This window comes from Egretta garzetta, unplaced genomic scaffold (genome assembly GCF_000687185.1).
Source record: "Egretta garzetta isolate BGI_Z169 unplaced genomic scaffold, ASM68718v1 scaffold473, whole genome shotgun sequence".
In the NCBI taxonomy this organism is placed as follows: domain Eukaryota; kingdom Metazoa; phylum Chordata; class Aves; order Pelecaniformes; family Ardeidae; genus Egretta; species Egretta garzetta.
In genome coordinates this window covers 643,235-658,059 of record NW_009259319.1, presented here as the reverse complement: position 1 = coordinate 658,059, position 14,825 = coordinate 643,235, and the positions used below count along the sequence as shown (strand labels likewise).

Genomic DNA, 14,825 nt, shown 5'->3' with positions numbered 1-14,825 from the left:
GGGCACCGCCCGAGAGACGGATCCACGGGCCGTGCCGCCTGGCAGCCGCGCGGGGATGCGCCTGCCCGTCGCAACGCACCAGCGTCTCTTCCCAAAAAGCTTTTGCGGGTTGCGGGAGGTGGGGTATCTAGGCTAGAAGTAGGGATTGGAGGTTTCTGCCCCCAAGTACCTTTCCACCGAGGCTCCAGAGTGAGTGCCGTGCTCTTGGTGAGAGGTGAGTGCACGCACGAAAGTGTGGCCGGGCCAGAGCTGCTTCCTCTGGCATAGCCCCAGCTTCCTAAGCCGCAGGCCATGCCTGTGTCTCTGAACTTCGTTGCCACCGTTGTCGACAACTGTCTGCAGCTTCGTTGCCACAGTCTTCGGGTCCGTGAATTTGACTTTTTTTCCGGGGGTAAATCTCATATGCTTTGGCCTCCAAATCATCATCTGGCAATATATTCCAGTTTAATTATGCATAAAGTACTTTGCTTCTTCAGACCTTCTGGCTGGGATTTCATTTTAGGCCCTTTTCTGAGTCTTACGTTGTGGGACATGGAGAATTGCAGTTGCCGATTTTCCTTGTCCAAGCCAGTCACAACTTTACAGAGCTCAGCAAATCACACCGGTTTTCTCTCTTCCAGCTTGCAGAGTTTCATTTAATCTTTCTTCAGATAAAAGGTATTCCAGACCTTCGAGCATCTGTGCTGCCCTTTCCTCTACCGGTTTGAGGTTGGTTTATTACTCCGTGACAGAGAAGCCAGAATTACATGCAGCACTTGGGGTGTGAACACAGCACAGATGTTTACCATGGCATAATTACGTCCATCCCTTGTCCTTGGCCATTTTTAATTATCTCTAATATTAATTTTCCTTCTCTGACATTCACAAGCCCAGAGCCAAGCTTTTTGTCAAGCTGCTCAGGGTGACTCCAGTTGTCTTTTCCGAGTGGTAGTCAATTTAGGGCCCCCTGCTGTGCCCGTATAGTCCTCTTCCACATGCGGTAGTTTGCATTTATCAGGACTTGATTTGTCATTATATTAAGTAGTCTCTAGGAATCATGAGATCTTTCTTTCACAGTCAACTTTTCCCCCCCGCTCTCCCTCCCCAGTAATTGAATACTCTTGGCCGTTTTTTCATTTTGATATGCGCCATCTTGTGTAAATTATACATGAATATGTTAATGAGAACCAGCCGCTCTTGCTTTTTTTCATTTCAGTCTTCAAATACTTACTGCAAATGGTAAATAAGTTTAAATATTTACATAAATAAGACTGAAAATTTATAATATTTATTTTATTTAAGAGTTTTTGGTGAAGAATCTGGCCAGATGTTTTTTGAGATTTAAGACTCCTGTGTTGACCAGCTCACCAGTGCCTACACGCTTATTTACTTTCCAGAGAACTTGAGGTAATATGCTTAAGAGAACATGGCTTCTCTATGCAAAAATGGCATCTAGGGTTACCAAATATTTCCGTATTTGATTTCCTGGCCAGAAATATGTACAGACACGTTATGTGGTGCATAATTAGGAAGCGCAGAGCTTGCCAAAAATCACCAAGCCTGTGGCACAGGTATGTGGAGTGCTGACAGGAAGCCAGGAATTTACTGTTTGTTCACGAACGCAGAGTAAGTCGAAGCAACGCTTGCTGGAAGTGCTGGGTTTGCTGCCACGAATGGAGCCGCCTGCCTGGGTTAGGTTTGCAAGATACGATGGACTTGTCTCCATGCGCTCTGTGGGAGTGTTCCGTGTCACTGCTCTCTGGGGTCATTGCTGGTAGCCTCGGCTGTGTTACTTATATGTGCTGATGTATTTCAGGCAGTCCTTCTACTAGGACAGCATTTCCAGGCAAAATAAGGTGTGTTTAGAAAATGTAGGCAGGCAGTACCCCTCACCTAGATAACCCTGGTGGCAAAATTCGGAGGTGTGTTTACAAAAATGTTAAGAAGTTAGTGAAAGTGTGCTGTTAATACTTTGGGAGCCACACATCTAAGCAGCATGTTATTTAGTGCCAAGTGCCAAAGAAATGAATGAGGTGTATCAAAAGGAATTTTATTTTCTTTATAGAGCTTTTATAGCGTTAGCCAAGAGTTCAGCAGTCAAAACCACATGGAAGATCAAGAAACGGTAGAAATGTTTAGTAGGAGAGCGTGAAAGAGGCATTCACATTGGAGAGACTGTGGTCATTTATTATCATTATTGGACTAATTCCTTACCATTGCAGAGAAGCAATATTTGGTCGAGCGCCACGAGGAACAGCAAATACCACATCACAGGAATACACATTGCTGTTTCCTAGAAGTTGTAATAGTCTTTATGTAACTTTTTCAGAACTTCAAAATGCCTCATTTCCTGACAGCTGTTCCTATTTTCAGTAATTGTTGGAACATTTTTGCGTACTCAAATATGCATTCATGTGTTCTGAACTATATTAAAATGCTTTGTAACTCATTTGCGTTTTTGAAGGCGCTTTTTAGCAATGTCTGCATTGGAGCTTTCAGGCAATCAGCTGAATAATGTAGGCTGGTTGTTTCTCGATCACGTTTGCTTCCCACTGTCAGTTTAATGAAATTTAAGCTTTCACCTATACTTAATCACATACGTGGTAATGCCTAGATCAGTGAAAATTATGAGTGGATAGCGAACTATCGTTTGTGGGGGGTGTCAGTAACTATAGTACCTACTTGCTGCTCACTGCACTGGAATAGCATAATCGTTTTTCCTTACTTCCAAATTTCATCTCTTCTGTACAGCTTTAAGGACACGCACGCCTGGGAAAAATCTTCTTGAACCCTACCTTCAAACTTGTGATACAGCAGTCTCACTAAGGCCTTAAAAGCAATAAAAACCAAAACTTGTTGTCACCAGTTCTCAAACAGTTTTCTGCATAATCTGATTTTGGTAGCTCTGAAGGGACTTTTTTTCTTAAACAGCTCCCTTAGGAATTGAAGGATACTATTAATATAGACCAGCCAGAAGCAGTTTCTTACCACGTTACACTTTAAAAAGCTTGGCCTTTTTGCTGCACTCATGTTTGTATCACTTTTGTTCTCTTCACAACAATGTTCAGGTGTTCTTTGATGTGAAGATTGGAGACAAAGATGTTGGCAGAATTGTAATTGGATTGTTTGGAAAAGTTGTCCCAAAGACTGTGGAGAACTTCATTGAGCTGGCAACTGGAGAAGTACGTTTGCGATTTTCTTCCACTGTGTACTCAAGTTGGGATTGGGAAGCAAATATTTGTTTAATGCGGTTTCAGTTGTGAACTGTTGATCTTAATTCAGCGGAGCCTGTGCAAGAGTGCCGTCCCCAAGGCTGTGCTCTGGTGCGTGTCTTCTCAGGTCCTTGGGGCTTAGTTCACAAGATGTTAATTATGAGATGTTGGATATCTCCGCCTCAGTCTGTCCCTGCCATGCATGTACCAGGTACTGTGGTCAGATACCAGTCAAATAATGACAATGGCTTTGATCACCTGAATTATACTTGCTTTGTGGCCGTGCAGCCCGGCTGCATTCACCTGCATCTCAGTTTGATTTGTTTCTTGCCAGTATTTGTCTCTGGTGGTGGTCTATTCTGAGAAATCTGGCCATTCACCATGTGCGTATTTCCATATGACTGTATAGAACTGGGTGTTATATTCATTTAAAGAATTATTTCATTTTCTTAGAGAGGATATGGATACAAAGGAAGTAAATTTCATCGTGTGATCAAAGACTTCATGATTCAAGGAGGAGACTTTACAGCTGGAGATGGATCAGGAGGTAACATGCTTAGTATCTTCCAGGTTCCCTTTACTTTCTTTGAGTGTCTGCTGAAAAGATGGGCAAAACAGCATATTCCCTCATTCTTTCAGCTCACATAAATGAAACAAAAAACCCATTTGTTTTAGAGCAACTAATACTTTTCCAAGCATCTTGGAACATAAGCTGCAATTATTTGGATTACCTGATTGTAAGTATGTGTAGAGCTTCCTTTGTCCTCAATTTTTGCAGATAGCTCTTTTCTGTCTGTGACTTGTCCCCATTCAAGACGCATGGCTTTGCGTGGTGGGCTGGAGCCACGTGACCAGCTGAGCTGCTCCTACAACACGCTGTCTCCAACAGATGGATGTCTCCGCCCTTTCCCTGCTCTGGCTTTGCGGCAGCGCTCCTTCCCTGAGGCACTCATTGATTGCATGTATACGTGAACCAATTCAAGTCATCCAGCAGAAAACTAATCCGTGATGAAACAGTGAAAGCACGTAGAGGGAAGGCAGGTAGGGAAGGAGTAGGCTGTCCTCTCTGCCCTCAGCTCAGCTAGTTCTTTGGAACCTTCTGAGATGTGCTGTGGGAGGGAATTTCAAAACAGGGATCGAGAAACTAGAAAATGAGGCTGATGCCCTATTCCCTTTTTTTCTACATTTAAAACCGTAAAGTTACTGGTGGTGTGAATTCTGGCTGGGTGTATCACCTCTCCCTCCTGAGCCGCCAGAAGACCAGTTCAGACCACTAAGGAGGGCAACCCTGGCACAGCATCTCTTGCATTGCATGCGTTCTGACTTCCGATTTCTTCTTTTCCTTGACACACATGTTCTTCATGTGCTATGATTTGAACTGTCTGTATACAATGTTAGTGAGTTCCCCGCTAGGACAGAACGCAAAACACGCATTCCTTTTCCTTGCAGCAAAGAATGGGGCAGGGAGGGAGGCTAAAATACCAAAGGCACAGTTTTAGCATAAAAACAAACAGTAAGCAGTGTTTGTTTGCCTGCTAATATCGTTTACTGGGATAGTATCTGGTGGTGTTGGGAGCAGTGTCCCCATTGTGCTAGGCACTGTGCAAATAAGGAATAAGACAGACAAGCCTTCTCTTTTCAAAGCGATGGTTTAAACGTGACTCTAATGTTTGCTCTTCTGAACCACTTTAGAAACATCAAAATCCTTACGTAGTGATTGTACAAATCCACACTGAGTCTTTCAGGCTAACTTCCATTTGGTCTTCATGTGTAAAGCATTTTTTTATTGGGAGAAAAAGTTGTAGAAGTAAAGACTAAAATTGTCACAAAACATGGCAACCTTATTTTTAGTGGCCATAATTGTGTAATTTAAATTTGTTGAGCAGGATGAAGTATACTGTTGTTCAGTGGTGTATGCAGGCAAGAACTTTGAAGGTAACTGGCTTGCTTATTAAATTCAAAGGGTAAAGCGTCATCAGCTGTGAATATTCTCTCCTTATATGTATTTTAGCTTACCTTTTTCTTTACACGCAAAATGCATTTAGTTACGGAGTCACTGACAATGGAACAATGATGTTGCTGTTTTTACTCAAACAATGAATATTGAAGTCCTGAATTTATACTTTGTTTTTCCCATTTGTGAACAAAAAGGTTTGGGTTTGTTGGTTTGTTTTTTTTTTTTGAATTTGCTTTCTTATTTTGTGTCATAGGAAGAAGCATCTATGGAGAAAGGTTTCCAGATGAGAACTTCAAGCTCAAACACTACGGAATTGGATGGGTTAGCATGGCTAATTCTGGCCCAGACACCAATGGATCCCAGTTCTTCATCAGTGTGACAAAGCCTTCCTGGTTAGATGGAAAACATGTAGTATTTGGCAAAGTCCTTGATGGAATGGTAAGCTAAAAGTAGTGGCAACATTAATCCAAGAAAATCTGGACAAATTCTGCTGCCTTATATCTGTGTTAGCGTAACTTAGATCATTGTGGTTCAAAACAATCAAGCGTTTATCTAATATGTACATGGTAGAAAACGATTGTGAAGAGCCTGGAGCTGGACGATTTAGAACTGAAATAGCAAATGGTGACTGCAGAAATGGAAACTTAAATCGTGCCTTTAGCTTTCACAGCTCGTGTTTCAGACCACTAACCACTGAAATCAACACTGACACCTTTGCAGATTACAAATGGAATGAGTTCAGGTCTCCCTTTCACTAACGCTGTTAGCCATGAAATAATTGTATTTCTACAAGCTAAAATCTAATTTTGTAGCGTGTGCTAGTTATGGATGACACTTTCACTGTTAGGGGTTTTAGAAGCATGTGAATGTAAAGCACACAAACATGTATATTCAGATCTGTTTCAAAAAAAAAAATATAGTTAATTCCCTCAAACTGTTCACAGCGCAAAACTGATCACAGGCCAAATACAATTCAAGTTGTAAAATGGTACTTCCAACTGATTATACTTTTAGTAGTCTGGTTTTCCTTTTATATTATTGTGTTTAATCTGTGTGTTGAAGTGAATGGGGGAAACATGAACTGCTGCACTGACTAGTTCTTTGAGGAGTTTGAAAACCCCATCAGAACACTTGCCCCCCACTCCCACATTCAGTTAGATTAATGGACAGATAGCCAAAGCCAGGCAGTCGATCCTCCTAACTGAATTTTATCCTTTAAAAATACTCTAATTAGTTCCCTAGCGTGAGGCTGGTAGTTTAGCAGTACCTATTGGACTTGAGGGCATGGTACCACACTTAAAATCTGTGTGTAACAGTAAAGGCAAAAGCATTCATAAGATTTCTCGAAGCAGAGTTATGCTGTACGATTAGAAAAATAATTACTGCTCATCCTTTTATGATATTTAGATTCACTTTCTGCTCATAGGCTACAGGTAGACCCTGTATGTGCTTGGTTGATCAGCTGAAGGGATGTTTTCAGTTGCCCCTTTATAATGTTTTTTTGGCTGAAGGTTTTTACAGGACAGACAGCCTTCCATGTGCTTCTGTTAACTGTGTGTGGATTGCAGAGGGGCTCAACTGTTAATGTGGGGGGGGGGAAAAAAAGCATGTGGGAACTCAACTGGTTAAAGGTCTTTCTTCAGAAGTTGCTTAATAAATAGTAATGGTAGGAGCGCTTGGTTGTTTACCTGGTGCCAGACTTGAGCCACTGGCATTCCCTTGGCTAAACTGAACTTTTTTTCTTTGTTTTTTTAACAGTCTGTGGTGCACTCGATAGAACTCCAGCAGACAGATGAACATGACCGGCCCCTTCAGGACTGTGTGATTGTGAACAGTGGCAAAATAGCTGTAAAAGAACCTTTTGTAGTTGAAGTAGGTGACTGGTGAGACCAACAGTCAGAATGGAAAGTAAAATTTAACGTTTCTTTAAGGCCTGTTTTTGGCTGATCTCAACTATCCAGTGAGTTTTCTCCTCAAAACACAGGAGGCTATTTTTAGACAATACTTATTTGCCAAATGCATAAAAGATATGACCATTTCTGTAACAACTTGATGGAGCTGTCACTCCTGGGAATTCAAGGCATAACCCTAATTAAATCCTAGCTCTTACAGAAAAAGTCTTTCATCAAAAATTTTAGTACCTTTTTTTTTCAGGGTTTGAAGTACAGTTGTTTTGTTCTCTGAAAGTTTTTGCAATATTTGTTTCTGCCTTTTCAACTGAAAATACTACTCTAATAGTATCAGCATTTTTAAAAAAAGAAAAAAAAATAAAATACATAAGTGTGTTGAATAAATAAACTTTGATTTCAAATAAATACTTAATGAAGAGCTTTTTTATTTCCCCCCGCAAAGGCCTTTTTTTCCTCACCTGAGTTGATTCTGCAAAATAAGCAGGGAGGTGCTGCTTTCCAGGCAATGAGGTTGTAAGGTTAGAGGAGGGATGGTAAATTTCTCTAATCTTAACATGTCAGATAAAGTCCCTGCTGTCTTTCAAAAAAACCACAGTATTCAGGCGGAATCCTGCAATCGAGAAAGAGCAGCTCTATTTTTAAAGATCATCAGTTAGAAACTGATTAAAACACAAGAGTCCTTGTTTTGCAGCACAGTGAATTTTGTAACACCTAGCTAATGTCATTTATGATAAAGCCCAAACACTTTTTCTTGCAGTATTGCTCTGTGTCATTTGTAGTTGCAGGGGTGCTTCTGCTGTTCACCATCCACAGTCCTGGGGTACCCTCTCCGGAGGGTAAATACCGACGCTTTATTTCCAGAGACCCACAAAAGGATTACTGTCCTCTTCAAAACAAGGGCTGGAGGAGAACTTGTCAAGGGTCTCTAAATTTGCCCAATACTAGAAAATCAGACTTCCATTCTATCCCTGTTAGTTTTTCTTTCAACTAACTGTTTAAAGTAATATTCTCTGGAAGGCAGCACTGGGAAGCAGCATTAGGAAGTAAGAACAAGGAAGTCTCAGGCTCCCTCACCTAAATGGCATTCTGAAAGCTTTCCTGGAGGTTGGTCCTGCAGACAGCATAGAGAGTCCTGCTACCTGCACAAGTGCTGCAGCCAGCAGCCTGCCTTTTATACCAGTCCCGCCTTTCCACCACCCCCAAGCAGCTTTAAAATGGATTTCATAGTCAGCAGGAGGCAGCCCATGTGTCTCCAGGATCAGACCTCTGCTCGTGTCAAGCTTTGCCACTGCTGCTTTTGCGCAACGCTCCCTTCTTCTCATGAGCCTGATGACTTACTGGCTGTTCAATTACACTGGTTTTTTTCCCCCAAGGCATATGCTTCTGTAAGGCTAGCATGTTCAGATAGGATGGTGCTGAGAGTTTTAAACGAGCAGACACCCAAGTATTTTCTCATGCTTCGTGTGGAGCCATTTGTGAGACCCATCTCTGGTGACACAAGCTCAGTTTGTTTGAATAGAAACGCATGAAAAATACACTGAAGCAGTACATTCTTGTTCTAGTAATTTATTTTGTAATGTCCAGTAGCACAGATACAAATTTCCAGTTAAATCCGAACAAATACATATATATATGTAACTGTATATATATATGTATCAGTTTTAGTTTTGTCATTTTACTACTTAATCATGTTCTTGCTTTAGCTTCCCACAGAGTTGTATGCTCTGTGACTTACTTATAAAATGTTAAGATATGGAATACAGTCTGCAAGTTGACGTTAAGAGTAAACATACACATGGGTTAGATGTCATAACTGAATGGAGACGCATAAATGCCATGTAAAATCTCCTGGTAGATAAAATAATTTCAACTGAAATCTAGAAAAGTTCCTGAGAGTGCGCTATTTATTTCAGAATGTGGAAGCATGTTTTCTAACAGAAAATCCCCATGCACTTGCACTTGCTCTTTTCCAACCTGATATTAAGGAGCAGAGTCAAAATAATTTAAGCAAAATTAACAAAATAATAACTTTTAAGTTGCTTTCAATTTCTTCTTGCTTTAATATTTTTTTTTTTTTTTTGGCAATTTCTCACACACTCTCTTCAGTGCCAGCACTTTTAATCCATCCACTGCCAGCAATGGGTAATGTGCTGGGAAAAATCCTGGTGCAAAAAGGTTTAGTGTAATTTATGATAGAAATTACAGAAATAATTAATAAAGCTTTCAATTCTTTTCAAAGGTTAGTGTAATTCAGTGTATGACTTTCAGCTTTTAGTGTTAAATAGTTAGAGCATGTCAATATATAGAAGGTATAAATAACTTCAATACTGTTGTTTCCATATCTTCTTTTTTTAAAAGCAGCAGTTGTAGTGACATTGATTTTATTTAAAAAGATATAATGCTTGAACTTAAACTGAGGTTGTGCCTCTTGCTTCTGAGCGTAATTTTCACATCACAGAAATTTATTCCTGTTAATTCCACTAAACACGACTCGGAGACTTGCTTCAGCTTCTTCTAGCCACGCATCACTTCTACCTGGGCAGTAAATGGGGATAAAATATTCCATGCAGAATGCCTTCTATAACTACATTTGGAAAGTCATCTGAAAAAAAAATAAAAAAGAAAAAAACCCTTGCTTTCTTATCTATGTCAGTACAATATAAATGTTTTTGTGAAACTTAACTAGGTAGGGCCTCATATAATTTGGGTTACCGCATCACTCAACTGTTTATCCGTGCTGGGGATGTGCGATTAGTAATGCTGTTTCAGCACTAAAGCCACTTTAGTGTAGCACTGGGCATTGCATGAATGCGCTGCCAGATTTGTAGCTTATTGATTTAAAGGGATGTTCTAATACTTAATGCTGCTAGGCTCCAGCTCTTTATCTGAATCTTTTCTCACAAGGAAGATGGATTACACTGGCAATTCAATTTCTAACAAAATCTCAATATACTTGAAGGAATTCCAAGATTGCTACTGGGAATACTTCAAAGCTGTTTTTCCATTGTGGTTTACAGCAATGCTTAGACCGAGAAGACTTGAGGATGCCTATACGATCAGAGATGATTATTTGAGGCAGGAAAATTTCAGGCTGTCTAATCAACATAAAATGTCATGTGTTACAAAAAGTCGTCCTCTAACATCCAAAGGTGTGTGTTGGGGAAAAATCCACTGTTTTCTTACCACAGATGTAGGGGAAACTGGCACTTAATTTTCTTGTTAAATTTAGCATGAAAGAATTACCTGTAATAGATCCACAGTAATATATCCACACAGAGGAATGGCAGGATATATGTTACTAAAGTGAAAATATTTTTCACGTTTTTCAAAACTCCTGCACTTCTAATGAAGGGTGTACTTAAATCACTGGGCATTAAGAGTAACAATTCCTGATCACATCTTACGATCTTAAAATTGCTAGCACACTAGGAAGTGGGTTGGCCTACAAGAACAGACTATGTCTGATCCAGAACTTCCCACGCTAATAAAATCTTTCCTTCACCGATCAGCCTACAGGATATTCAAAAAGGGGAGAACGAACTTGCATAAAAATCTTCAGATACTTGATAAATTAGATTCCCACCTAATGTGGGTGGGAATTAGGTTTAGCCTCTAATTCTTTTGCTAAGACAATTTTGGAGGTAAAAACATTCAGCAAAAAGTGTATTTGGACTCGGTAAGAAAAAAAAAAATCCTTATTAATTAGTTTAAAGGTGTTACAGGTATTAATGAGGTGATTCCAGTGTTTTAAAGATGTTTCAAACAGAGATTTTTTAGGATATTTTAACAAACTGCAACCTCCACCATAAACAATACATGCATAATTCTCCCCAACCTCTCATAGTAAGTCATCATTATAAATTACTTGTTAATATTTTGAATCCAATAATGATTCCTCAAGTCCTGCAAGCTCAGCTATCCCAAATCACCCTGGTAGAATAACCCCGTGCTGTTGTCATTAATGTTATTAAAAATACACTTGTAAGGGCAATCTGATGCTTTCCTTCTAAATTAAATGCTGCAGTTTCAGAAACCAGTTTTTACTGGTTCTTCTATAACATACAGTATATATAGGAAAATGAGTATTGATTAAAAAAATGATACAACTTTACAGCATCAGATTTATTGTGAGGCTTTGTTGCTTAAAAAAATCAAGCATATTAATTTAAGTTAGACATATAAATACACCCAGGCAAAGTCTCACAGATCTGTGATACTTACATGGCTTAAAGAATTGTCAGAACAATTTTCAAACAAGTGACAGTAAGTCTGAGATTCCATTTTCTAGCTTTGGCGGTATCACTTTCCATTTGCAGCTTTTCAGATTTTTCCTTCATTTTTCTTCAAAATCGTACATAACTTTTTTTTCCACCCCCTCAAAGAGAAGTGGCCACCTTACACAAAAAGCGATGTGCTCATGCACCAGACTGTGTTAGATACATCATGGAAGAGGGAGTCTGAAAATCAATATGAGGTTTGTAACCATGAATCTTGTTTTTGGAAAGTTGTCTTGCAACTCAACAATGCTTAAGGTCCAGTCAGTGGCAAGACTGTATTTTATAAAGACAGTGTAATGAGCGGGAAAAATTGTTCTTTGAGGATTGTGTTCCAGAAACAACTATTTTTTGTCATTAAAAACCCACAAATACACAACTTCCTATTTTATGGGCATTCCGGTATCCAGGAAAGACTAACTCCCCTTCTGATCCAAACAACCATCGTAGTTCACCTTCCTCAAAGAGTACATACAATGAATTTGCTAATGGACACTTACTTTTGGTCATGGTTTGAACAGCCTTGGCTTCTTTTTACAAGGGAATCAGAGTTTATCGAAGCCAGAACTGATCTGAGAGAGAAAATTTTAGAAAGCTCATCTATATTTTTCTCTGTGCTGCAAATTAAAGACGAATTAAAGGCAATGGTGGTTGTGTAAAAACTTGTTTCTTTCTAACTAGACTTGAGTCAACTAATAGAGTCTCCAGACTTACAATTTGGTTTTCATCTTCCTTTTTTAAACTGCAACTCACACTCTACTTTGTGTTTTAATACATTAAGTTAAAGACTAACTTGCAAATGAATTTGATGTTTTAGGGTCTTCAAATACAAGGTATATTCACCTGCCGTATGAAATTCTAAGTACTGTGTGTCAAGGCCAGAAAATGCCTTGGTGAAAGCCTGAAAAGTCCTTTGTTTCAGATGTCACTAATGAGGCCTACTTGATACTTAAAAACATGTCATGCATTAGAAGAGGCTTTTATCTTAATCCAAGTAAAGCACTACTTAAAAGAGTAGTTAAAAATTCATTATAAAGTTTCTAATGATTTCAAGAAAGGGAAGCTTAGCCTTACTCGGAGTGTGCATTAGGGAAGGAAGATAAATACCAACTGCAAAATCTTGAATACAAGTTCCTACAGCAAAACCTTACATGTGGGCTGGAAACATTAAGCACTGTCTTCGTTTTTCAGGATAACTGTCTAAGAAATCCACTTCCTCTCTCAGGAATGGTATGGAATGAAATGATGTTCATAATCTACACACTGCTCTCGAGGAATCCAAGTTTGCAATCAAGAGGAGCATTAAACAGTAAAGATTAAGACATGCAGTGTTGCCCACTATAAATATTAGTATAGGCAGCATCTGGACCAACTTTTAGACAGAGGTAACTCTGTGGGTGCCTCTGCTTTTCCGTTGTCACTTGAGTCAGGAGTGAGCTTGTGAAGTGACCATCTCCTCTTACTGCGCTTTGGTTCATCAGTTTAGTGATTTGCAGTCCAGCCTCAAAAGGGCATTCAGTCCACACAACCAGACTAGTGCTAAGTTGAAGTAAAAAATAAATGACCCTGTAATGTGTCTTCCAATGTGGACCTCGGTCAGACAGGACCTCTGCAGCCACTGTTCCACTGTAGAACTACAACTTTTAACTTCACTAAGACTCCGTAGGGTCAATACTGTTGGGCCACACTACTAGCAAGAGTGGACACTGCAGGCAAGAGAGACTATTTAACCCATTTTGATATATGAGCTTAGTCCCTATGGTTTTGAAAAGCAGCTTGAATAAACAACAGAATCACAGAATGGTTGCAGCTGGAAGAGATGACTGGCAGTTGTCTGGTCCAACCCCCTGCTCAAGCAGGGACACCTACAGCCAGCTGCCCGGACCATGCCCAGACGGCTTCTGAGTAGCTCCAAGGATGGAGACTCTACCACCATTCCAGGCAAGCTGTGCCAGCGCTTGGTCATCCTCAGAGTGATGAAGTGTTTCCTGATGTCCCTGATGCCCTGATGTTCTTGTCCTGTCACTGGGCACCACTAAAAAAAGCCTGGCTTGCTTTGTCTTCTTGACACCCTCCCTTCAGGTATTTACATACACCTTGAGAAAATCTCAAGGAAGTACACTTCATTGGCTAAGAAACTACAAGCGAAGAAGTGTTCTTTCCTAAACTTACTCTTAAAAACGTCATGATTTACAAGGCAGCTCAAGAACCTGACTCTTGATTTCAACATGGTATTTTGTAAAATCAAACAGAATGCCACATTAAAACAAAAAAAAAAAAATCTGAATTTGCAGCTCTGGGAGAAGATTCTCCCTTGAAAGTGTATTACATTTTTAATTCAAAATTTAATAGAAGTAACAGTTCAAACAAGTAAAATTACAAAACCAGGAGGAACACAATGCTAAAAATGGTCTTTTTTTTTCCTGCATGCATTTAAGACAGAGTGTAAGTTCTCTGAATTAATAATGCAAAGAACTTTTCATTAAAAAAAAAAAGAAAAAAGGGTTTATAACAAGCTATTTCAACCACTCGTTTGAACCATGTATTAAGAGATGAAGGCCAATGTAAATGTCCTGTGAAACACATCACATTCTTTTTTTTTTCTTTCCCCTGAAGAGCTCTAGAGGTTATAAGCGATAAGAAACAGTAATAATCCAAATGGAAATACAATCATGCTTGCAGTAGATAGACTGGTGTTTAGGGAAAAAGCACTTACAAAGGAGTGGGCCTCTAAGTTCAAATCCTTCAGGCAAAACAGCCCAAAGGGTCAACAACAAGAAAAGAAAGGCAATGTTCTTCGCCTTGTGATTTGAATTCTCAGTAGGTTTGTCTGAGAGAACAACTGGGGGAGAAAATTCCAACCTTTTATAAATCACCCACCCCACTTAGTGTTTTAATGGCTTCTTACACAAGAACTATTGTTTTATTGGCAGGTTATTAGATTTTGGACCAGTGTCATTTGACTAGGCCAGTATTAATAATAATGTGGTTTATGCGGTGCAGGGTCAGATCAGTAAAGTGCTGTTAACAGATGACAGGTTTGATTACCGTTGGCTTTAGGCAAGACATATGGATCCCTTAGGAACAGCAGCACAGGCTGGTGGGACAGTTTGCTGGAAAGGTCAAGAACAGGGATGTCAGTATCAAGGGACAGCAAACAGAATATTCTACAAACTAGCTTTGATAAAGTGAGGTGGTTGAGCCGTGCAGGAGCCATGCTGGTGTGTTTTCTGCACACCAGCACTGCCCAAAAAGGGCAGGCTCCATCTCCTGGGAGCAAAGCTTGCTGCTCCTCACCCACACAGTGAAACCGTCAGCGTGAAGTTGGAGGTGAAGCTGGCTTTGAGACTTCCTGACCCTGCTCTGCTCCCTGGTACTTGGTGTAATGAAAGCTACAAGATCATTTACAGCCAGGTCTACAGGCTCTTCAGGGCAGCAGACAGACTCAGAATTTCACCACATTCTTCCAGCCCCCAAAGCGGTTGCTGTACAC

General features: G+C 40.0%; 1 protein-coding gene across 1 annotated transcript in view; it reads right to left on the bottom strand.

Moving 5' to 3' along the window:
- Positions 1–9,087: 9,087 nt before the first annotated feature.
- The window catches only part of SNX24 (sorting nexin 24), a 45,128-nt gene continuing 39,390 nt past the window's right edge, over positions 9,088–14,825 (bottom strand). The window contains exons 5-6 of the mRNA XM_035892103.1: positions 14,381–14,445; positions 9,088–9,660 (exon numbers count right to left, since the gene is read on the bottom strand). Coding sequence (XP_035747996.1) covers positions 9,590–9,660; positions 14,381–14,445 — 136 coding nt within the window. The 3' untranslated portion in view covers positions 9,088–9,589. The remainder of the gene's footprint in view (positions 9,661–14,380; positions 14,446–14,825) is intronic.